At 36.0% G+C, this 25,135-nt stretch overlaps 1 protein-coding gene across 3 annotated transcripts in view; it reads right to left on the bottom strand.

Moving 5' to 3' along the window:
- Positions 1 to 46: 46 nt before the first annotated feature.
- RAF1 (Raf-1 proto-oncogene, serine/threonine kinase) overlaps positions 47 to 25,135 on the bottom strand; it is a 25,585-nt gene continuing 496 nt past the window's right edge. The window contains exons 2-19 of one of the 3 annotated variants that reach the window (XM_026045999.1): positions 22,413 to 22,524; positions 18,100 to 18,155; positions 15,912 to 16,127; positions 15,377 to 15,489; positions 14,377 to 14,479; positions 13,933 to 14,090; positions 12,987 to 13,085; positions 11,455 to 11,608; positions 8,491 to 8,518; positions 8,273 to 8,400; positions 7,774 to 7,891; positions 5,094 to 5,178; positions 4,833 to 5,009; positions 3,733 to 3,779; positions 3,486 to 3,604; positions 2,972 to 3,103; positions 1,827 to 1,961; positions 47 to 1,018 (exon numbers count right to left, since the gene is read on the bottom strand). In XM_026045999.1, coding sequence (XP_025901784.1) covers positions 878 to 1,018; positions 1,827 to 1,961; positions 2,972 to 3,103; positions 3,486 to 3,604; positions 3,733 to 3,779; positions 4,833 to 5,009; positions 5,094 to 5,178; positions 7,774 to 7,891; positions 8,273 to 8,400; positions 8,491 to 8,518; positions 11,455 to 11,608; positions 12,987 to 13,085; positions 13,933 to 14,090; positions 14,377 to 14,479; positions 15,377 to 15,489; positions 15,912 to 16,118 — 1,944 coding nt within the window. In that variant the 5' untranslated portion in view covers positions 16,119 to 16,127; positions 18,100 to 18,155; positions 22,413 to 22,524 and the 3' untranslated portion in view covers positions 47 to 877. The remainder of the gene's footprint in view (positions 1,019 to 1,826; positions 1,962 to 2,971; positions 3,104 to 3,485; positions 3,605 to 3,732; positions 3,780 to 4,832; positions 5,010 to 5,093; positions 5,179 to 7,773; positions 7,892 to 8,272; positions 8,401 to 8,490; positions 8,519 to 11,454; positions 11,609 to 12,986; positions 13,086 to 13,932; positions 14,091 to 14,376; positions 14,480 to 15,376; positions 15,490 to 15,911; positions 16,128 to 18,099; positions 18,156 to 22,412; positions 22,525 to 25,135) is intronic. The other 2 variants (XM_026045998.1, XM_026046000.1) reach the window with 2 other exon arrangements.

Below are 25,135 nucleotides of genomic sequence, written 5' to 3' on the forward strand. Positions count from 1 at the left end.
TCTGACGACAGCTTCATATGGGATGAAGGCTATGCTCATTTTGCAGAAGTATACTGGTAATGTTAATTAGCTTTTTTTTCCAGCCACAAAAGCCCGTCTTTCTGCACTTAACACCTCACTGGGCTGTAAGAAACAAGTCAATAGTACCAAAATAAGCTGCTGAAGTTACCGAAGATGACCATAGCAAGACTGGCTAGCTTCCTTCTCTGAGCAGTACAGTTTAGAATATATTCCATTCCTTTGCAAGAGTTTTTCTTCTATGTGCAAAACTATTGCAAAACTATTGTGTTGAATTAGCGTTTTAACTTATTTCATTGGCTTGATGAAAGCTCTTAGGCAGGAGCTGATTTCCAGAAAGTTCTTGTTTGTTTGTCTGTTTTTCTTCTTCCCTCAGTCTTGTTTGCAGATACCCATTTCAGGTAAAACTTCCCCAACTTAGAGTGACATATGGCATGGAACAATCAAAGAACACCATAATGCATTATCTTTCCTCAAATATCGAGTCAAGCCATCYTTGCTATAAAAATACCAATTTATCAACAGATTCAAATCAATCCAGAAACACTGCCACAGAAACATCCATCTCTTCTGGGTACGGGAAAAATAAGGCTCAAGTGCATCTATTAAAAAAATAGTAATAGATCTCTTGATTATAGTCTGTTAACTCTATCCCAGTAAAAGAAATTGTAGAAAAAGGCAATGTGGAGCTGTGTCCTGCAGGATAAGAACTGCAGAAATCCTTAGCAGCTTGTTCTTAAAACCGGGATGCAGATAATCCTGCTGGCACTGATCCTGTACACTGAGGCGTTGAAAGCAACTTCCATGATTTCTGTTCCTTTCCCATTACTGGGGAGAACCAGAGGAGGAGAACACGATCCTAAAAAACAGGTAGTTTCGTCGATGTTAGTGTGCAAGAGTTTATGTCCTCTGTGTGGGCTGCACGATGCAGAGATGGTTCAGAAGCACTGCGGTTGATCTTGGGTAAAGAATGTTGCAACAATTCAATGGAAGACAGTATCTGGGGAAAACAAAAGTGAAGAAAAGCCTTGTTAGAAACAGCTACTTGAAAAGTCTTTTTAGTCTTGAATCTTATTTGTGGCTTTAAGCATCTCTTAAAAGAAGCAATATACTATTTGGAGGCATTTAAAACAATATTCCAGCAATATGCAGATTGAATAATGACAGTTTGTCGTGTCATTCCCAGGAAGATGCTCATTTAGTTTCAGAGGATGGGAAAATACTTCTAATCTACACCATGATCAAATAAAAAGAATCTATACAGCTCTCCCGACAATGAAAGGTAAAGAACTTCACAGTCTGCCCCAAAGTCTTGCTGTTTAGAAAACAAAATTTAGAGAGAACCCTTTAAACATCAAAAGAAAAACAAAGAAACTTGATTGTAAAAGATATAGGGTATTTTTTTCCAAATCTGTTGATATTTTATTTTAGGTATTTAGCAAGTATGAGGTATGAGAAAGTACCTTCATACTTGCATGAGCAAGATAAGGCAAAGTATCCCATATAAATGTACTGAAAAGTGCAAGATGCATTTAGATTCCCCAGTGGATTTTGTTTGCTTTTTCAAGTTGTGGGGAAGACAAGTAGGAATGGTTACTTGTCTTAATACYGTGCTAAAATAAAACGGATAAAAAGCCTTGCTTTTTAAATAGGTCGTATTTAAATAGGTCATTTAAATAGGGCTGGTTGTACCATATTCCTGCATCTACTTTCATTTTCCAAAGTGACTCTATCTAGAATGATTCACAAGCTAAAGGCTATTAATACTTTTAAACTACCCTAGCCTGCCTTAGTGACAAAACACTTACTTGTGGAAATAAAGGTCGTTCCTCTCTAACTTTCTTCAAGCARTCTGCTACAAGCCTCTTCATTGCTTTGGGGCAGTTCTTGTACAGTTTACTGAGGTCAGGAGAAGCATAACCTCTGCCAACCATGAATATAATCTGAAAAAGAACAAAAAAGTAGCAAAAACTCSAAATTGTAAAAATTGTTTCATTGGGAGATTAAAGCCCATTATTAAAAGTGATTAAACACGAGTACGAAAGGTACATGCACAGGAAGAGCATTGTAGCGTTGTCAAGATAAGTTAACTGAAGGAACAGTCCTGCTTTTGTATAACAGAGGACGCAATTTGATCTATGTGACATTATGTAGCTTATAAAATTCAGCAAGTGAAGGTATCTCAAATTGAGAATAGTGACAATGTCACTCAACACAAACAGAAACCAGTGACCAACCAATTTGGCACAACAGCTTCATCTGTGAGCACAACAGTATTATCAGTAAGATACCTTGAGAAGACAGCTGCAAGGCTAGCAACTTGAAGGAGATCATCATAGCTAATGCGGCATGAAGGTAGGAAAGATTTCTCTTTTTTTTTTGGTGTTTGTTTTGGGAGTTTTTCTGTTTGAGAGCACCAGTAAACTGATTTTTTTTTTTGTGTGTGTGTGTGTGTTAGAAAACCCATTCTCTGAGTCAGTTACCAGAATTATCTATGATTTTAATCAGACTTTCAGTTACTTGAGTTGTTCATTACACAGCACTGATGAGACTACTAATGCAGTAAAGCAGTGTCTCTAAAACAAACAAACAACCCCCCGCAAATAACTGTCATTGTTTTTTTTCTTCTAATATCTAACGTTTCCATAAAGAGTCAATTCAATGCTACCAAGTTGCTAAATAAGGTCTTAATATAGTTTCCCAGGAAATAATCTATCCTTCTCAGGAAAACTTATTTGAATGGCAAATGTAATATGTTTTGCAGTGGTAATAATTATTAAAGCTAGCATGTAATTTCACTATTATAATAGGAAATTATAATAGGAAATAAAAGGACATTTCACATAACAGCTAATACATAAAACACCAACATTTCACTGATTTAGCAAAAGCTTTAAACACTAAATAGATTAACAAGGCACTTGAAATATTTTCAACAATAAATTATTCCTACCTGATCTCTGTTGTTTATATGGGAGTATGGCAACTCTCCTGTCATTAGCTCATATAATACTATTCCATAGGAGTAGACATCTGACTGAAAACTGAATGGGTTACTATCCTGCATCCGTATTACTTCTGGTGCCTGTAGAAGAAAATTAAAAGCAAGATTAACAGAACATGGAAACAGAATGGACAAGAGAAGTAGAATGGAAACCACAGAGAAAGAACTCAAATGAAAACTAGTCAGGCCTCTAGCAAGTTTTATCTACAGCTGTAGAAAAGCTGTAGAGTCAGTGCTATTGCCCATTTTATAAACACAATATATCCGAGAGTAAACCAACAAACTCTTTAAACTCTTCTCTGTCCTACAATCCCTCGAATAAAAGGCTACATAGCATGAACAGCATATATTAACAATAATTATGATTTAAAGCTTTTACAAATAAAATTAGTTACTGCCTTCACCTGCCAAGTAAGTATTAACAAAAGAAAAACATTTAAAAGCAGTAAAATATTTCTCTCACCATCCACAAGACTGAACCAGTGGGCTGTTCCACCTGTTGAGATCCACTCCACCTGGATTTTACAGTTGCCAGACCAAAGTCTCCTATTTTCACTGTGAGGCCTTCATGAAGAAATATATCTAAATATTTGTTAAAGAAAATTTTATTTATAGAGTTAGYTCAATAAATACTCCCCACAAGAGCACTCCATCTTAATAACCAATCACCCTCACGTTAAAGGAAATATAATGAAGTTATAAAAGGATACTATTGGATTTCATGTCTCTGTGGATGATATTCTTTGCATGTAAATAGCTGTGGAGAGAAAACATGGCAGAAAAGTGCTATAATACAGGTTGCCTGTAAGTACATATTTTAATTTACTGATAGAGACAGTGTCAGATCATGATAGCTGTATTTTCATCGCTCTCTCGCTTTAGTCAATTTACAGGATGAGTCTAGTCTGGGGAAAAACAGAACTGCAGCAAACACCAGCTCCCTGCCCAGCCCCTGCCCTGCATGTCACGGGGGAGGAAGCTCCCCAAAAAGGAATTGTAGKAAAACAGAGCAACGTTAGGGTTATGCAGCTCCATAATGCTCAGCAGAACTCAATTCTGTCCTGATACTAATGAAGTTTGTAAGCTATGCTAAGGGTCACTTTTTGCAAACTGCTTTTCTTTGCAGTAATAATACACGTTCCTATTTATTTAGTGTCTGATTGGAATCCTGGCTTCTGATCTACAGAATGGGTGAGTACTGACAGCTTCAGCAAATGTCAGCATCTTCGATGCCTTGAAAATCATAACATTAATAGTTCTGAAGGAGAAATTGGATGGTTATTATCTCAGCACAAGTGGCTAGAGCATGTTTTAAGTAACACAGGAAAAAGGAATAGTAATTTGCTGTTTAGAACAGGATCTCATATAATGGGTTCCAGTAAGACCTCAAGTTGGAATAAAGAAAAGCTGATAGCTAACATGTTACATTAGATTATGCTTCTAACACAAGGCAAGAGTCCATCCAAAGAAACAGTACATGAAAGTAAGAATGCATATACAGTGCTGAATCTTTACTTTTTCATTTGAGTGTTTGACTTTACCCTCTTAACCATATTTTAACATAAATCAGGCCACAAAACAATTGTACATCTATGTAACTAAGATTTAAATAACATCTAAGAAGTTCTGAAATATTTATTCAAACATTTGGACATTAATTCCTTACTCTGTACACAATATTGACACCTTTTCATGACCCATTATTATTTTAAAGCAGTAACTCTGTGTCTTAAGGCTGAGTGTGGGGAAGGGAAAGAGGGGAACATCATTCCAAGGGATTAAAATAGCCACCATTGTTTATGCTACTCACTCCATTCCCTGGGCTGTCTGCCGGGCAATATCAATGAGCTGGAACATTTGGAACTTGGTCTCTTGAACGTGCAGGTGTTTATACAGACTGCTTCCTTCACACCATTGTGTAACAATAGCCAGRTTATCTTTAGTCATGTAGCCCATAAAGAGCAAAATATTAACATGCCGAGTCTTCCTAATAAATAATAGTAGAAAGAAAAATTAGTATCTTTATGAAAATGACATTTGAATATCAGAATTTAGCAAACACACCACCAACCTTAATACAGCCACTTCATTTCTGAAAGCTTGGAACTGTTCTGGAGTTGGATCTACAACCTTTAGTATCTTCACTGCAACATCCCCTGAAAATACATTTATCATAAGAGTTACTAAAAAGAAAAAAAAAAATCTATTTTGCAAAACAACACTAATACACTTTTTACTTAAAATCCCTAATTTCTGTACAGTATATCTCTAATAATTGATACGGAAGTTTTTTGACATAGAAACTTCTGCAGTACCAAGCAATTCATTTATGYGACCTTGTATCTATTGAAGAAATTGTTCACATTTTTTTAAACAATTATTAAAATAGAAATAATTACAGATTTCTTTTCAGATTTTCAGATCTACTGAAACTGAAGGTACTAAAATTTCAACAACAGCAGACATAGTTGTTTARATGGAAGGTGACTGCTGGGTAACTGCATTCTCAACAACCTGTTTCACACAGAGGTCACATCAGACTGACTCTGCTTCCAGTCACAAACAGGTATGCCAATCTCACCACTTTTCTTTATCTATCCAGCTTTACCATTAAAAAGATACTATTAATTTTCAGGAATGAAAGGGAGAAATATTTTATCAGTTAATAGTCTGCCCCACCCAAAAAAGTACATAACCAATTTTAATATTTAACAACCCTTCAAGAAATAAGTAAAAATATCCTTTTGTTCTTTAAGCTTATACATTATAAAGTTTTACTCAAAAAAATCAAAAAAATGCACTTTTTAACTGAGTGAGCTGCCATAGTTTTGTACCCCTGATGCATTCCCCAAACAGTTTCTCTGCAGAAGAAGACACATTAGCACTTGTTTTTTTTCTCAGCCACATTCTGAAGACGATCATCTTCCACCACCACCCAACCACCAAAAACCCAGAACTGATTACCAAGGTCAAGGGGGAAATGTGTTTATCATAGGTAGTCTTCCAACCAATTTAAACTGCCTTGTTTCTCTTTCCTGCTTTTAAATTTAGAAGCATGCTACAGCACACTCCAGGATCCAAATGGGGGTCTGTAACAGAAGCGTTACCATCAGAACAATCTGGAAAAATATGGAAGTGCAAGATACCTGGTCACTGAGAGACGCACTCCTCAGGGTAAGACTGTCCTTCACACTATCAATTTTACCTTTACTTTGGAAGATTAAGTTGGGGGAAGYTTATTAGAAACCTAGTATGTTTGATATAGTTAGCTGTATAAGCCTCATAAACAGTCCTTCCACAAGTGCTCCAAAGATGCATTGCAAATAGCCCCTCACAGCTGGGCATGACACCACTAGCATAACGGGAAATCTCTACTCAAGTCTGCAGCAATCTGTCCGCTTCACTTAATTCCATTTACTGACACTGAGATATTTTTCTTGTTGCATTTGTATTACCAGAACAAGTTACTATAAAGAAATATTCCTTCAATTCTAAATAGAAAAAAAACTTATGAGAAAAGCCTTGAAATCCTTTAAGAACAGATATATATAATAAACAGTTAATAAAAATAAAATTRTATCTTAGAAATTTCTCCTTTACTAGAAAGTTATCAATGAGGAGGTGGTCAGTAGGGAACATGTTAAATAGTTGAAACATTGACATTAATGTAGAATTTACAAAATCAGATTAGGTTTCTATCTTTTGATAATTTAACTCTTGATTTTATAGGGAAATCTGGACAGCTACACACAGTAAACCGCAAGTGCAACAGCAAATTAGTAGACAGCTTTACAAACTGTCATTCTGTGCAAGCAAGGGCAGGTGCTCTGCAAACTGTGCCTGTATGCATTTCCTATGTGGCACTCTGAAATTCTTGATACATCAAGAGCAGTTAAGAATTTTAACATTGACTACTTTTTACAGCAAGATCTTACTCAATCTGCTTTTYCTTTAGTTTCTATGTTTCATTTTGCTTATATAATTAAAAACTCAATTTAACTGTTTACAAATATTACCTGTATCATAAGAATAGTCTTTCTGCCGATGTTGACAATATTTGGGCTCAAAGACATACATGTGTTTGTGCTTTAAAAATAGAGGGAAAAAGAGGAGCCAAATTTGCTGAAGTTTTTAAGCTTATCTTACAAAAACAACGCTATGTATATTATAGTTTGAAGAGGTRTATATGTATATATGAGTCTAAATCAAAAGCTGTAAATTCAAAGCACAATTCTAATCCTTTGATGYGGCTCTTTTAGAAACTATTCCAGCTAATTTTATCCATCAAATTCTCCTATCAACCACTTTTTGTCCCTTAGAAATGCTCCACAGTACAAGCAATTTAAATTTGCTTTTGCTGCCACCAAAAATATGGGTATGCTAATTAAATCATAATTATTGAAATTATAATTTAGCATAAAGCTTTGAAACTACTCAACCCAAGTCCTAGTAGTGAAAAGTAAACATGTTTTTTCAGAAAAGAATTTTATGCAGAAATTTGTATTAAATGGCATGTTAAAAAAAAAGAAAAAAAGAAAAAATCAGATTTTCACATCTACTCTGTCAAACCTTCTATTTTTAAATGCTATAATTAGCAAGTTAGTATTTCTCACCTAGCAATTTCAGTTGTATATAAGTACACACTACCAATAGAACTGTTCTATCTTTTCTAGGATGCTGGGTTTGTTTTTGCCTTTTTTTAAAACAGTATTAAAGTTTTCAAAAGACAGTAAGGCTTGCTAAGTACCTACCATGCCATTTGCCTTTGTAAACCGTTCCAAAAGAACCTGACCCTATTCTGGTAGAAAGCATGACTTCACTTGCTTCTATTTCCCAGTAATAACTGGAATCTCTTTGTCCACGAGGCCTCTGGAACAAAAATGAAAGAAATACTTAAATCATATTTATGCAAATATATACATTTACGTTGCAAGGGCATATAAGTTTTTTACCACACAACCTTAAGATGGACTTGAAACCTTAAAGGTTTTATAATCTGGTAATCTGGAGGGATGGATTTATAAAACACTAGGAACTGAGGGAAAAATGTTAATTGCTACCAAAGTAAATACTAAATGCACAAAAAGTCTGTTAAAAATCTATCATTACTACATATGTATTACAAAGGATGCAATAACCTAAAAAGTTAACTATCAATTTTTCTGACCTTTAAATACAGAAAATTGTCCTTATAATCTATGAATTCCATTCAAGTCCATTCCATTCCAACATAAATACTGCATAACTTACAATTTTATTTTTTTCTTGCGTATTAGATCCAGGAGCTCTCTCTCTTTGGGCTGGGACTGGGGTTTTGGGCTGAGACCAGCCAGTTGGACTCATATTGTTAGGACTTCCTGACAGAGCAGAGGGTGAGGCTTAAATATAAAAACAAAAGAAATAAGTTATGAGCCAAAACAATAAACACAAAATAACATCATACATTATTTTATATTTGGAAACCATACCTGATTCACTATGGCTTCGAATTGCATCCTAAAACAGAAAAGTAAATAAATAAATGTAATAAATACATGAGAACTTACAAAGGAATAAGCTTATGTTGAAACAGTTCTTGACAATTTTGGTCAAGTACCATACAGTATTGCTRATCTGTACCCTCTAAAAGATGTTGGCTTGGTTATTTTGAAGTCTTTAAAAAACCCTATTTGCTAGAAAACATGCAATTTGTAATTTCTTATAACATATTTAAATATTTGTAGGCTACTAAAAGGTGTTTTCTTTTTCTAAACATATAGAACAAGAAAAAAAAAACACCTTAAGAACTGTCTGCATTCCCACCCTGTATTGCTTATATTTTAGATTTGAACATAGCTTCTTTGATGGTCCTGTATCTCCAAGAGACAGATTTTTAAAGAAATTTCTGGTCTAGAAACAGGGAAACTTTTAAAAGACCCTAAGCTAGTCCAAATCAAAACACATTTAGAAATATCCACACTGCTCTCCTTGAGCCCATAAATAAGGCTAAATCTTGTGCCCTATGACAGAAACATCTGATTTTTCAAAACATTTTTCCACAGATTGATAATATTTGAAGAACAGCAAGTTCACCAGTTGGTACAGTGCAACAACACTCACCTCATGCCACAGGCACTTTACGACACAATTCTACAGCCATGCACAAGAAAGACTAAGCTCTGACAAACATAACTTCACAACTTTTCTCACCTGCTATGCATTATCCCAAAGTACATACAGGAAAGGTAAAATATCCAGGTACTGTGCAAGTACAAAGCAAGAACATGCACTACAAAAATGTTAAATACTGTAAATGTTAATGGAAGTCAGTTCAAACTTTCTAACTAGTTAGTATAATAAAGATTTTACAGAAGGACAGAACAAGCCTACACTCCACCTTAGAGTGGTGGAATAATCCAGATATGACCCATCCAAATAACCCAGATTATAACCCCCTTATTACAAGCTTTCACAAAACACAGAGTCAATTACATTCTCCCAGGTTTGAATCTAGATATTACAGTATTTTTCTAGAGTTCTTCTACTGCATACACCTGAGTGGACTAAAATCTGCATAAATTATAAAGGACTTTAAATTACTAATTTTGTCCTTTTTGAGGGCAACAAAATATTCAAAAATATTAATAACAAATGATTTTTTTTCTAAATCAGCCTAGGACAATTAGCTTTCTTTAAATAAGCTGGTGAAGAATCACTAAGTAATTTTMAATTGTTTTGATACTTTTATTTTGATACATAATCCTTACATGTATTAAGGGGAAAAAAGTATTTTGGTGTACTTCAGCCCTAAATTAAAGATTATTTCCTTTTTATGAATCCTATAGCAAATGAAATCAGTGTTCTTCAGAATTGTTCTTCAAATACATATAATACATACAGGAATACTGTAGTCTCATCTTTGATATGAAATAAAGCTAGTATATCATATTTTTAATCTAGGTTTTCATACAGTTTCATTTAGCTGAATAGTTTCCARAGGAAAAAGGCCACACAATAAGATGTGTTTGAGATGGTTTTACTTGAAAAACTGTATGATGAAATACATTTCTAATCTAAGCTTATTCAAGTTCGCACCATCAAACCGATTCATCCAATTAAATTAGCAATGAAAATTCTCTATCAATCTGCCTCTTCCAATTACCGTTCTCAACATTTAAATATAAACATGCCATACAGATTTTCATTAAATCAGCTCCAGATTAAACATTTAATGTAGACACTACCATGGCTTGCAAGTTACAGCAATCCTGTTAATCACAAGGAAGCAAGAGTCACCAAGAAAATACCTACTCTTCCCCTCAAACAAAATCGTCTGCACCAGGAACTGGGAGAGGCATTCAGGCTGTTATTCTAGGCCAACACACAGTAACAGATGAAAGAAAAGAACAGAGGGAGTGTAAATTTCTTTTTTTTTAAGTTAGGATAAATGAAAGAAGTAACCTAAGATGGGTTAATCTAAGACAGGACAGCTGCTTCTATTTTAGTTCTCTAAGATACTGGGAAGGCACAGGAGAAAGCAATTTTTTACTGTGATGCATAAAGAAAGTGTCTCCTTAAAAGCTCATCATATTATAGAATTTAATATTCTGCTGGAAGCTTTTATGATCTTTCTTGTGCCATAAAATAGCATCAGCCAGAAGGCTCCCAAAGCAACAAAACAAGCAGCAAGTGTARGAAAGCAAGAGAAGGGATGGGTATCTTGCCCTGAGAAACTTGGCTGACATAAAGCTTTCATTGCAAGGAAGCTTCATAATGCTGTAATACTCTTTGTTTCTGCTCCACCAAAGGTCCCAAGGACTTCTGTGTCACATTTCAGTCTATAAAGCAAATAATGCTTATAAACTGAAGAAGCAGCGTAAGGATTTTATTTGGTTTAAGAATTTTTAAAGAATCCCAGAGCAAACAAACCAACACTGCTTCTCCACAGTCCTGCAGCACTGTTTCTGCACAGCTTTCCAGTACACCACTCCTTACTTTGTCAAAGTTATCTCATAAGAAAGCATACAAACAAAAAAGCCTTCTCCTTTAGTCCTAACTTCAGAAAAATTGTCCCTCACTTGTTCCAGTCTAAGGAAGAAGGCCCCATGAACTATATGTGCACTGGAGTACCTCCAGTAAGATTTAAAATAAACAAAAAACCTTAGAATAAATTTAGATGCAAGTTTCAAATAACATTTTAGATATGCTCTTTTGAGTGTTAAGATTCYTCACATCTTTACAAAGGATGGTTACTAAATTCTACCTAGAACTTCAGCAAAGGTAATAAAGACTGTACGAAGAAAGAACTATTAGATATTTGGGCAAATATCCCATCTATATTCTTCGTCAGTCAACCAAGGAACACGTTATGCAAGTAACAGAAGTAAATTAAACTCCAAAAACCAACCAGTAATTATCAGGGAGCCAGTTGCAATTCCCCCCAGGAGTACTACCTCGATTATCCTGCTGTCTACAGGCACTGTAGTGCTAACCATATGCACGTTTGGTGTGGATGTAGATCGCTGTCTCTGGGAAAGGGAGCCCTCAGAGGAAGGATTCGATGCATTGAACGTGAAGGCATGAGGTGTAGAATACCTGTGCTGGGAGCTGAGAAGGGAACAGAGAAAGGGAAAGTTATGGTTATCTTTTTCTCTCTCGTAGTATTTGAAATATACCATTCAATGCATCCTGTCCAAGAGCAATATACACAGAATTCCACATAGAGGACAAGCTGGGATTATYTGCCAACTAAACTATTTGGTCAGCTAAACCATGAACAATTTAACTTAGAAATAATGTTATAATTTTGATGGGAGGATTTTGACGATCATATGCCTGTCTGGTATCTTTAACAAGACTCTGCATTTCAGCAATTACAAAAATTACTGTGGTTGTCTCAATCTCTATCAAATTACATTTAATACACTGATAAAAAATCTCTCTGCTGGATTAACTCAGGTCTCCAAAATTTCAACCACCCCTTCATTTCAAGCCCATTAAAAGCATAGCTTAAAAGCTCTTTTTCTGCTAAGCCCTAAGTTTGTGAAGATTTGCAAGACTGCTCAATGGTTCACACAGAACAGCCAGCAAGGAAGTCATGAAACCCAATACCAGTTAAAAGGAGGCCAACAATGTAAAATACAATTCAAGCAGAGCTAATAATCACGGCTAAGGCAAATCAACCCTATTTACCCCAAATCACTCAAGTAGCTTAACTGAAGTCAGCCAGCCTTCACAAAAAGCTTAAAATATCAAGTAAATAAATCACTGTTCAACAATGGAAATAGAAAAAGGTGGCAAAGAGAACATAAGATCAATTGCTGATGCAGTTCCCCTAAGATACATGAACAAATTTATAGGTCAGCTTTGTGCTCTGTGCCTCATTTCTGAATAGGCCAACATTTGTCAAAAGGCTGTAGAAAAAAAACAAAAATGGCCTGCCCTCTTCAGGCTCCAAAATGTCAAGGCTCCTTAGGAAGGGTATCAACCTTTATTTTAGCATATAAACCTACAGGAACTTAAAGTTTCAGATTTTCCTTTAAGAGGAGCATATTTTCACAGTTCCCACTGTTCTCTCTTTAAGCTCCTATGTGTAGCATAAAATTAGAACACTATTTTTGGTTAAGCATTCAAGTCATGCAAAACAAGTAAGTCAAACCTTTACACATACTACCTAATGAAAAGATGTATAAAACTAATTAGCATGATATCAAAGGGAGCCTATAATAAAACCTTTAATAACCTCGCTTAGAAGTCTTACGGCTAAAAACTAGAACTGTAAAATCATAAATCAATGTATTGCCTGAATCTAAGAAAAAGTAAGGCTATTACATAATCTCTGCGATRTAGTGTTCTTGCCTTCTTGCACATTCATCCTGACCTTTTACATTACTGTCGTATTTTTGAGGAGTTGGGGATATTTTGATTTTTTGTTTTTAAACAACTGTATTTCCCAAAACAGAAATGACAGGAAATACTAGCTTACCTAACAGGTATCCGGGAGACAGACTCCCGCATCCGTTTCATTGTCAAGGGAGGTAGTGCAGGGGCACCACTGTCACTGATATTTGAATTTGGGAACAATCTGAAATATCAACAAAAACAATTACACTTTCAACTGCTACACTACCTCCTGTACAATGCTGTTGAAGCTTAGGATTTCAACGGCCAATTCTTTCATTAGAGTTAACTTCATGAGCATGGCTCCGCCTTGATGCAGCTTTTTCACTCTGTGTGTCATATGATTAAAAACTATGTCTGCAGACTCCCAAAGGAAATTTTCAAGAGTTATTTCTGAATTTAAAGACTGATGTAAGAAAGCACACAACTACATGACTAAGTTTAGTTAGAAAAACACAATCAGTAATTAAAACATATTTTAAATCATTGACATTTCAATTACAGGTTTTAGTACTTTTGCGTAACTGGACTTTCACCAGAATAATTTTGAACTTTCCCTCTAATCAATATTGGAAATATATTATGCTTTATCACTTTTCTCAGATGTACACTTATTTTCAAAGTGACTAAAGGGATGGTCATTCTGAAGCATTCATTTTCCCAATAGCTAAAGATCAACCAAAGCATTAGCTCCCCTCCCGCTTCAAACAGCAGTAGTATCCAACAGGAATTACTGTGTCTCCCTATGTTGAAACAACATAGCATTATAGCTATTGCCTAATCTTTCAAGACCTTTGTTTGCTTGTCCCAGAGCATTGAATTTAGAGCAAGAACAAAATGCATGTAATGTAAATGGCCTTCATCATCTGGGCATAGACAGTCATTGCTGGCTGTTTCATGATGTTCTTTATACTGATGAAAGTGATTATTCTTCTCAACAATCCAAATTCACCTCTGTAATTACTGATTAAAAATGGATGCTCTTCTGTCATGGCAAATTACAACTGATACTAAAAAAGATTTTTTCTTACAAGAGTTGCCTGATATTGCTCCAGTCAACACACATGGTAGGAACTTTTGTGCTGCAGTGTTCATGGAATTTATAACCACATGTCTGACACCGAAACCCATTTAGCAGGAACTTCTGGCAGATGTCACAAAATGCAAGCTTTAGAAATGTCTTCCGAGCCTAAAAAAAAAACATGTTAAATGAGAGGCTGAGAGCAATATTGCTTTTTAGGTGACCAACTGCAAACAAATGCATTTGTAATTTTCCAAAACTGTATAAAGACACTAACTGTGTTCTAGCATTTCATTATCAAAAGGTATTTAGCCATTGGGGATGCAGGCCAGGGAATAGTATCATCGCTTGGGGAGTTCCCTGTGCTTAGAAGCACCTAGTGCCTGAAAAATTGACTGAATATCTGGGTCATCTGATACAATTTATACTGAAGTGGAGAAAAGAAAAAGCTTACAAAATTGTGTGTAGTGAGCGGAACATGATCGAGGAAGTCCACTTGCAGTTCCTCTCCAATCAAGGAAGCAGCATCTGTCTTCCAATCCAGGCGTGCTTTTTTACTGTAAGAATGAAAGAGTGGGGAGATCACTTAGGAGACAGAAAAAAAGAAAAAGCCTGGTCTAATCATTAATATAAGTTTTGTGTACTTTAAGTAAACTGAAAAAAGTACAAAGTGGATCTAATCTGTTATGAAGAGCTATATTTCAACAACTTTTAACAAAAAACTGTAAGGAATTACCAATTTCGAAGTCACAGGAATTCAACTCTTTTTTGCTTCCTTGAATACAGCTGTCATTTACAAATTGATTATTTTAAATAAGATAGAATTAATGAGAGTCACAGAAATACTTTTATAAACACAATATAATAAATTATGAATGGCAGACTAAGTGATAAGAAATCCAAATGACATGCTTCAGCACTAAAGTTATTTGGGACCTCCAAATTACACAGAAATGTAAACCCACAAATGACCATCTCATGACTGAGGCATAGGAGAGCATTAAGCCCAAGCCTTTTGAGGTRTGAAGTTAAATGTATTAGCACCATGAGATACCTTCACTTCCTCAGCTTATAAAAGAATCATTGGGTATCCCCAGTCCTACAAAAAATAAGGAATATCTAAAGTGAGATTTAAATCCAAAAATTAGTAAGTTCTAGAGGGCTGCATACTCTTAAAATTGAACAGAAAGAGGAGATCTGCATTCAAGTTGGCCAAAAATCACCAACACTGACATTTATAAACTATGAACAGAGAAGAGAACTSTAGCTCCGATATGAATGCATACCATACTATTTGGTCTAGAGTATGTTTTAAAAAAAAATCTCTAAGATGCTAAAAGCACTTAAGTTGCCTGCTCACTTATGAACATCTTTAATATTTATTTTAGCTTTGAAATTAATTTCTTATATAATTAAATTCTTAAAGATTCTTATATAACACTATAGACTCCTACCCTTTTGGTTCAGTAAGAAGCCGAAAAACAGCACAGCATTCTGGCTGGAGACCTCTTACTTTAAGCGCCTTCATAAGACAATCATGCAGGGTCATCCCATTTCGCACATTTACCTGTGACAACAGAAAAAAACATTAATGAGTGATAGCAGAAACAGATTAAGCTGATTAAAAAAAAAATGCCAAATCACCACTTACACAGAAGCATCACCCCCTAAGAAGTTTCAATTCAGCTTTAAACTATGATAATTCAGTGTGGGTATCCAAGTGAAGAAAACAGTTATAGATAGAATGTTAAATATTTAAGAAACATGACTTGTTCACGAATAATAACTAAATATAGCACTGAGGCAGAAAAATACAGGCTCTCAAAATACAGAAATACTATTTTCAAAATATTTCTTCTAAAATTAACAAATTTATGACAATTTATCTGGTCGTGAAAAGACCTTTTCTTCCAGGTTAGCATCTCTACTGCCAAATACATGTCACAGGATTAGCAATGSATTTCTAACATACAGGTAATGCAGACTTACCACTGTGCGTTGCTTGTTGGGCAAGAAAACACGAATGGTATTACTAGTTTTGGAAGTATCTGATATTTTGCCATCATCAGATGCTCGACGTTGATAACCAAACTGCTGCACAATAGTAGGTGAAATACAATTTGGGCCATCAAAGACAGAATCTTTGAGTCCAAAACCATTACTGATAGTCTTCCAAGCTCCCTGAATGTGCTCCATTGATACAACCTAAGAAACAATAAAATTAGGAGAGTAAGGGAAAGCGACAATATTCTCATCTATAAAGAAGTAGCATTCATTCTTTCTGACAGAGCAGATCTCACAGCCTCTTTTGAAAAGATCTGAGAACTGCCTTCTCCCCGTGACACCATCAACCTACACTCACACGATTCACCCACATCTGCATAATTAGCCTTGGCCTTAAAAGCATTTGACTTTCAGCACATGCACAAATCAACAACAATGTGCATGTAATTGCACTTCAGTTGCTTCCACAGTGTCAGAGGAGCAGYTTACAGTCATTAATTTAGGTAATCCCTGCCTGAGGAGCCTTCACGAAGGTAACTCAACACTAGCAAGAGAATTGTCCTGTAAAYCAGATGTAGCCTRGAAGCCATGAACTCTATTTTAAAAAGAGAGATGCCCAACTGAAAATAGGCTATGAGATTACACCTATATTTGCATTAAACAGGCAACACAGACTTAGGACAATATTTTTTTTCCACTACAAGTCCTTATTGACTGTGCATACATTTTAGGACATGTGCCTATTTGCATACTGGACTTACACATGCTTGGATTGTTTCATGTATGAAAGCCCCAAACTGTCTTTAGAATTGTCTGGAACTCATCCACTTTACAAAAAGGATGAAAAAGTTACACGAGTGTCAGCAATCCACCAAATGCCCTTCCCACTCAAGTTCTCAAATACTGGACAAAAGTGACCAAGAATCTGAGCACAAAGAAATACTGGCTCTGTCCTCCCTCAGTTGCACACTGAAGACACCACCACATACCAGCCTTAAACTAATCTCAGAGTTTAGTGTTCTCTGCAGCCACTCAAAGCAGCTTTAAACTAATACATTTAGTTTACTAGTTGGTACGGTCCCAGTGACACAGAGAGGTTAATGCTGCAATTCTAAGACCCTGGTCATACAGCAATATAGGGATGCAGACACAACAAACAAAACCAAACAAGGACTGGAAGAAGCCTTGAAGACATTCTTTGTAAGTTTATAATTGTATAAATATCCCTGCCCCCCCATCTATTTTATAACCAACAAATGCACCTAGGAATAGGATTTACAGCAAGTTTCTGTAATCTGAATGAAACCTAAGAGGGTAGTACTTGAGTATTTCAATTCCAAAACACATGGACTGCTCTAACTTTATGTATTTGTTTCCCATGCACAGGCATTTGCAGAGAAGCCTGCATAAAACAGAAAATAAATACCTAAGATTTACACATGTTAACTGAGTAAAGGTTTTCCCACAAAGTAAATATCTATGGAGACAGACTAAAGTAAGAATTTAAGGTAAATATACACTTCTGATAAAGAAAGCACTGAAAAACTGTAGTGGTTTTGTGATTTTTTTTTTCAAAACAACAAATCAGATTTTACTATTTTATTTCAGGGGCCTGGAACATCTGCCCTATGAGCAAASGCTGAGGGAGCTGGGCCTGTTCAGTCTGAAGAAGAGAAGCCTGAAGCGGGGACCTGATCGGTGTGTATAAATACCTCAAGGGAGGCAGTGAGGAGGAGGGGGCAGCCTCTTTTCAGTGGTGGCCAGTGCTAGGACTAGAGGAAAYGGCCACAAGCTGAGGCACCAAAAGTTCCACAGGAACTTGAGAAAACACTTTTTGACAGTGAGGGTGACAGAGCCCTGGAACAGGCTGCCCACACAGGTTGTGGAGTCTCCTTCTTTGGAGATCTTTAAAACCCGCCTGGACACAGCCCTGTGCCACGTGCTCTAGGTGACCCTGCGTGTGCAGGGGGTTGGACTAGATGACCTCTGAGGTCCCTTCCAACCTTAAGCATTCTATGATTCTGTGATTATTAGTCAAGTAACAGAAGTACTGTATTTAATTGTGATAAACTTCCCTTCCCCAGAGAAGATGCAGGGACCATGGAAGAAAGGATGGGGCCAGTGATGGAAAGAGGGGAAGGCAACGAGGAAAGTTAAAATAAGTTACTTATACCTTTAATTTTCCTTTGAGTCACTGAAGTCCTATGGCAAARGGATGAAGTACATCATCTGTGGAATGCAAAACAAAACAGAGATATTTACAGTTTTAACAGATGTAGAATTTATAAACATGCACAACACCAAATTAATAATCGAGCAATTATTTCATGCAATACATCAGTGTCAGAGTCAATTTATCTTTTTTCCACTCTTCAGTTTTTCAAAGCCTTTTGGCCTTCCATCATTTTATGCAAAGTATCCATATAATGAGATGCACCTTATAAAACCATACTGTATGGTCCCCAAGACAAACAAATGTTATCCTGACACAGCAATCTCATTCATGAAACAACATAAGAATCTTTAAAGCTGAAATTCCAATAAAGTCAATACTAAGCAGGGGTTATTCTCAGACATCTCTCATCTCTAATATAAATTATTCAAAAATATATATTTACATTTTTATAATATTTATGTATGTATTTCTAAATATTTATATAAAAGTATTTAGAAATAACCTACACAGAATCAACAGCTGGATTTGTTTACAGATCAACTAGAAAAAAAAAAAAAAAATGTAGAAAGTACTGTGACCAGACAGCACAAGAGGGCCAGAAGCAGAGGAAAACAGAGAAGCCACAAAACACTGTAAATGTAAGTACGGAACCAGCAGCCAATATAGACCTGATTTTTTTTTTTTTTTAAAGAATGAGGTCGATAATTAGTAAACTGATGAGAATGAGGATACAGTTACGAGCCTCAAATGTAGGCAACAGGCCAGATTTTGGGGGGGGGACGGGGGAAGAAAAGAAAGTCAAGTTGAAAACAGTTTAGGACAAAACTGGATAAAAATCAATCCAGTCAGTATGGCAGCTGACTGCATATAAGGCTGTTATAGGAAAATCCATCACTGCCCGTATTTCAGTATCAACTCATTGCCTTTGAAGAAAAACGGAGAATTCTGCTAAAAATATTCACCTAACTCCACAAATAGCCTGAAAAAGAGTTCTAAACAAGCAGAGCTCTAGGTTTGACTTTCAGCATTGCCAAGTTACTTTTTGAACTAGATGCTGATAATTCTAGTAAATACATTAGACAATGATGTAGTTAAGATTAGGTAATCACGGAAGCTGGACATTTCAAGACCATGATTCACACAGCCATACATCTGCATATGTGATACTTCTACAACTGCACCATAGCATTAAGCTTTCTTCCCAAATACATTACAGTTAGTTTGGTTGCTATGGCACTATCACTAGTAGTGCTGGAAATATATTCCCAGAAACAATATGATATTCATTTTCTAGTGTGTGAAGGAACAATCATCTTAAAATCAAATTAATACCAATTAGGTCTTTTTTAGRAGTGAAAAAAAAAACAAGAAAATACTATACTTATTCCTGTCTTTAAATGTACATTGTCTATCTAAACTTCTAAAGGTGTTCTCCCTGCTAGTCTTCACAAGAGATTGACAGGAGATTGACAGAAGAAAAAAATATTTTCAAATATAAGATATTTTAAATCTCAAACGTTTTGATAATTTCACTGAAAGTGTTATTCAAAGCATGCAACAGCACGCTTCTTCCACAAAAGAAAATAATTCCAGGTAGTGTCTTATAATTTAACATCGCAAGGACACATCTTACTGGAATAGGTAAAAATAGCACTAGTGAACATGCCAAAGTAGAGTCTTTCCACTATATGGCCACTGCTTAGATTGCAACATCAGCTGGTTTTCTTTTTATAACCTCTTAATTGCCAATGAGCAAGTTACATGGGCAACTTAAAAGGCTTAAAAACTGTAAAAGCAAGCTCCGAAAGTCAGTTTCAGCTAAAAATCAATCCACCATATCCCTCTGACATGAACACTTCATTGCAGCATGCTGTTATTGACAGCGTAAGTTTTATACTCACATCTAAATCATTTAACATAAATGAATGATGTAATTTAGAATAGGGTTTATTTTTTGTTAAATGTCAGCGTAAATTCAGGGGTTTTTATACTTTCTTGTTTCTTTTGGCTGTTCTTTTRGCTGCAAGGCACCCTGGAAGCCACCACGGCTACTAAATTCTCTCCACAGCTGCAAATGCGCCATCCTCCTATGAAGTTCTATTTTGGCCAAATTGTGCATTTACACCCTCTTTATTCAACCCACCCTGGAACGGCCATTCCAGCATATCTATGTGAGGTCTCTGAGTTTTTTGCCTTTGTTTTTTTCTTTAAAGATGTATCCACATAAGGAAAACATAATTCACAATATCAACTACGAAAACTCATGCAGCCAGTGATCAAGCAGAAATGCTGCTTTGCTAAAGGAAATTTATGTTCTTTATGAACAATAGCTTGACTTACTGATTATTGAAATTGCTCAGCTTTCTAACTAGATTCAAAGTAAACTGTTATTGCCTTACGTACACCACCACAAGAAGGTTTATGCCTGTTCATACCTACACATTGGAATTGATGGAATTTAGCTTTCAAAAATTTTGGGGTTCGAAGGGAGAAGAGTGAAAAGAAGGTGCACACAAAAGGAAGAAATATATAAAAAGGTGTACCATCAGATAGCTTCCACAAGATTGGTTTACTATTTTTCCCATTCAGATAAAAATGGGATGAGCATCAGTGTGCTTAAAACTGCTTAAGTTTGAAAGTTCTGTCACAATGAAAAAATGTTCCTTATTTGCACACAATGGCTAGGTACTGTCAGTTTATATAAAAATGTACATGTAAGTCTGAAGAAAGCTCAGAAGCATAAAGAGTTCAGACACTTTAGATGTGCTTAATCTATATGTTTTACAACACAAGTTCTACAAAAATCTGTTAAATTCCATCAAGAAAATAGCACAAATAAAAAAATGATTTAAAAAAGGCAACATTTTTTCTAGGAGAGACCACTACTTTTTATCTTACTCTTGCCAGACTCTCCAGCTAGATGATGTTACCTACACCACTCATTTTAAGAACTGTAGATTATTCTCTATGAAAAATTCATGCAACAAAAGAATATAATGGGGGCTTAGAGCCATTTTTAAAGCCTAAACCTCTGAGCCAGCTTTAATTAACATGGTTAACCCTATGCCACACCCAGCTGCAAGTCCGTGAAGCAACCTCCCTCTAGTTGGTGAACTAAAAATATACAAGATGTCCCAACTGCTCTTAACCAATACTACATATTTCAATTAGAATGCAATATTAATTAACACCTTTTGTCAGCTGCTTGTCAGAAATTAAATATTTTAGGGTCAAACCAATAGCAAATATGCTATATTTGCTGATATGAAGCAATAAAATGTTGTAGTAATAAAAAAGGCAACATTACAGTACACAAGGCAGCCTCTGCAGAGCGTCACAACAAAGCAAGTGAAACGACTCAGCAGCACAATGCAACGGAGAACAACAAAGGGGCTACGTCAGGGGACCTGGACATACAGGTCCCATTTTCAGATATGTACAAAGAAAACAAGGTAAGATCACTTACACGCTCCCCACGTTCACACATTACTTGAAAGGCAACTTTAAAACCCTTTTGCCTGAAGTTCAAGCTGAGCAATGGTGATTTAGCTCTGCTTTGTTTTTGCACATGCACAGGATTCATTCAGAACATGCATAGGAGAAATGGCAGAATACAGACACACCTGTAACTGAAAACAAATCCAGTGACCTGGATTTGCCATTGCATTGTTCTACAGGAATCCTAAATTCTCCTACATTATAATCTTAACCTACGTCATTCCCTACAAGGAAACAAAAAAAAAAAAAAAAAAGGAGGGGAAAAAACCCTACACTATGTCACCCAAAGCCCTGGAAAAGACTGCTCACTTATGTAAACATTATCTACTGTAATTCTGACCCCTGAAGTCTGCCACGAACATGCTTTACTCATTTACAAATTACTTAAGAATAGCATTTTGTTTATTCTCATCTACTGCATGCAGTGCAGCATCTCAGTACACAAGATGGCCATATTATACTAAACTGTAAAAGGTCAGTGTGTGCTGCTGCAATAAAATTAACTTTGTGTGAAATAGATGACATTTGTAGTACAAATACGGTATTCAAGCCCCTGGAAGACTGAACATGCACCAGCTGCTTTTCAAAGCAAAACTGTTATTTACAAAAAGATGCAGCAAGAGCCAAAAGGCCACTGAAAATTAACTATTCATAGAACTTTGCCCAAAACACTTTCTTTTCAAAAAGTTTAGAAGAGGAACATCACGAAACACATAACTATTTTACTAATACAGCATCTTTCAAAGCATTATACATGTAATTCACACTGATTCAAAATTAATTAGCAGGTGCTTACATATTGATAAAAATACCTTGTTAATTTGTTGTAAAGGTAGCATTTTAACCTAATTTCCTACTATTATGTCAACTCTTCTTCCTTGTGCAGCTGACAGGGTGTTTCCACATCCATAACAAATCCAATTTCTAATTCAGAAGAAACAGCAAATATATTTCATAAGAGAAAATACATAAGGSTTTTGTATAAACAATTATTGTATCAAATTGTTGCAATGAAGCTCTRAACACATGTGATCACTTACAAATTAAACTTACATAAAATATTGACTTAAGTCATGCTTAAATTATCATGCTTGAAATTTTAGTTAAATCGCACATTTTAATCTTGCATTGACTACGTATTTTTTACTTTCTCCAAACAAAGATAATTTTGACTTAATGATCACTTATATTTCTCTTCACGTCGTTCCACAGTCTTTTAGATTTCTGTATTTATATTAAGTTAGAAGATGGTCTATGAACATATGTTTTACAACACAGTATTTCCTTCCTGTTTTAAACTGCATTTTCATATAAATTACTGAAACTAAACTGTGCAAAAAAAAAAAAAATAAAATAAAAAGATTTGCTTCCTATACAAACTACCCTTATATGATCCATCTATGCAAATGTCTTCCCTCCACTCCTCCGATAACACACATTAGCTTATTTCAACTCGACAGCTAGGCAGAGGCCTCAGGGATATGAAATTCCCACAGGCTATGGAAATAGGAAGAAGCCAGAACAAGGAAGAATTGCCTGTTCATCAGCACAGACGGCACAAAGTTTTGGTGTGCCAGCTGCAGCAGCCAGTCGCCTCGTGACCAAACCAAGAGGAGCCAAAGCTCCCTCTTTGCGAGCTGGCAGCCAAAAAGGTAGATAAGGAACACGTAAGAGACGGGAGAGGAGGCACAGAAAAAACTGCTGGGTGTTTAAGTACAGCAAAATTGATGATAGGGGTACTAATAGCTATTGCAAAGCCACGGCAAAGGAAATGACTGAAGGTATTACGGAAGGGAAACATCATACATTTGCGGTAGAGATGATCAGAGTCCCAAATAAAAATCTGTATAAAACTAAGCTTCGTTTGCTCACATGACTTTACTAGGAAAATAAATTTAACACTTGTATACATAATACAAAGGTGAGTTTACCAGCCCAGTTTAATGAAACTCATCAAAGAAGTATTTTCTATACATCTGTAAAGATGTATAGTAATTTCAACTAAGAGTTCTGGTTCCAATCTCCTGCAAAAGTTTCAGAACCAACAGCTCCCATCATCACACGCTTAATTTGTTTTCAAAGACTGAAAACAAGGAAAACTTGTTTTTTCCTCAACTCTTGGTTTCTCAACAGTGAACAAGCCAGATAAATAAACCAAGGAGAGGAGGGGAGTGTATGTCCCAGAAGAAACTAGTGCTGATTTAGCATACCAAGAAATGCTGACCAATGATTTCATGGGTCAWGTTTGTGGTTTATAAAATATGAGTTATTTTAATGAGTTGTAGTAAATTTAGGCCTTGAGACAGCCGTAAACTTCATATTTAATTTGGATAGACTCCGTTGTTGTCAAAAAGGAAATACAAAAGGTATACTGTATGTACACATCAAAAGCATTAACTGAAAATAACAGTTTTGCATCTTTGGAAAAAAATAGCACAATTTCTCTGCTAGTTTCAGATTTCTTCCAAAGCAGGTTAGTCAGCAGTGTTGCACAATACGTTGTCCAGTCCTGAACTTATTAAGTATGGCAACAAATGACCCGAAGAACAATTCCAGATTTTTGAAAGCACCACTACTCCAACTCAATCAAGTGGGTTCTCTTCCAATTTAACAATTCAAAATTAAATTGCTTAACAGATCAGTCAAATGTTGATCCATCTTATGAACATACAGATCCACACAGTTTTATGATAATTTTAGCCTTAGGGTTTCCCTGCAGAAAATATTCATTAAGACACTAAATGAAAGCCACTTCTATTCTAGTTGAGAGACCACAGAAAGGTTTAACTGAACCATCTGACACTATCTGACATTCACACTCAAAATCATTTGTTCAGTCTTTTCCGCTGCACCTACACAGGCTATAAAGAAAGAGCATCTACGCTTACAGCGTGTCCTGTTTTTTACCCCAGTGGCTATTTGTGGAATATATGGAGGGGGTTTTTGTTTGTTTTTAATAAATAAATAAATGTTCTGTGCAATTTCTTAAAAACCATTTAAATATATTTCAAGTTGGCTCACGTTTTTGTGGAATTTTAGGCTTACTCCATTATGCTCCCTTCTTGTTTTGCATCCCTATGACAACTTCCAACCACCTCAGGAACAGACCCTGCTTTAGCAATTCCCTTATGACTGTTTCTGATGACTTATTATGCTAGAYCCATGTAATTGCAGATGTTACTTAAAGGATAACAAAAACAAAACGAAACAAAAAAGCACAAGTTGTTTTGTCTGATCTGCTGATCTGGACAAGGTTGCCAGCGGACGAGCGGTGCTTCTGGCCAAAGCTGGCTATTTTGCGCAGACTAACACTGCAGTTAAGCAGGGTCCAGAGCACTGACCACCACCGCGTCTCTGCRTGGCAACGCTGTAACAGTTCGGGGGAAATCGGTCAACGAGAGGCTCTTGTTCCAGTTATAAAATGCGTTACTTAAACTGAAGAAGCTGCACGGGAAACCGGTGACAGGGCCGGGAGCGGCGGCGCAGGCCGCTCGCTCCGCAGCGCTCGCGCTCGGACGCGCCGCCCGGCCCGGCC

This window comes from Nothoprocta perdicaria, unplaced genomic scaffold, assembly GCF_003342845.1.
Source record: "Nothoprocta perdicaria isolate Ctin4 unplaced genomic scaffold, notPer1 scaffold_42, whole genome shotgun sequence".
In the NCBI taxonomy this organism is placed as follows: Eukaryota; Metazoa; Chordata; class Aves; order Tinamiformes; family Tinamidae; genus Nothoprocta; species Nothoprocta perdicaria.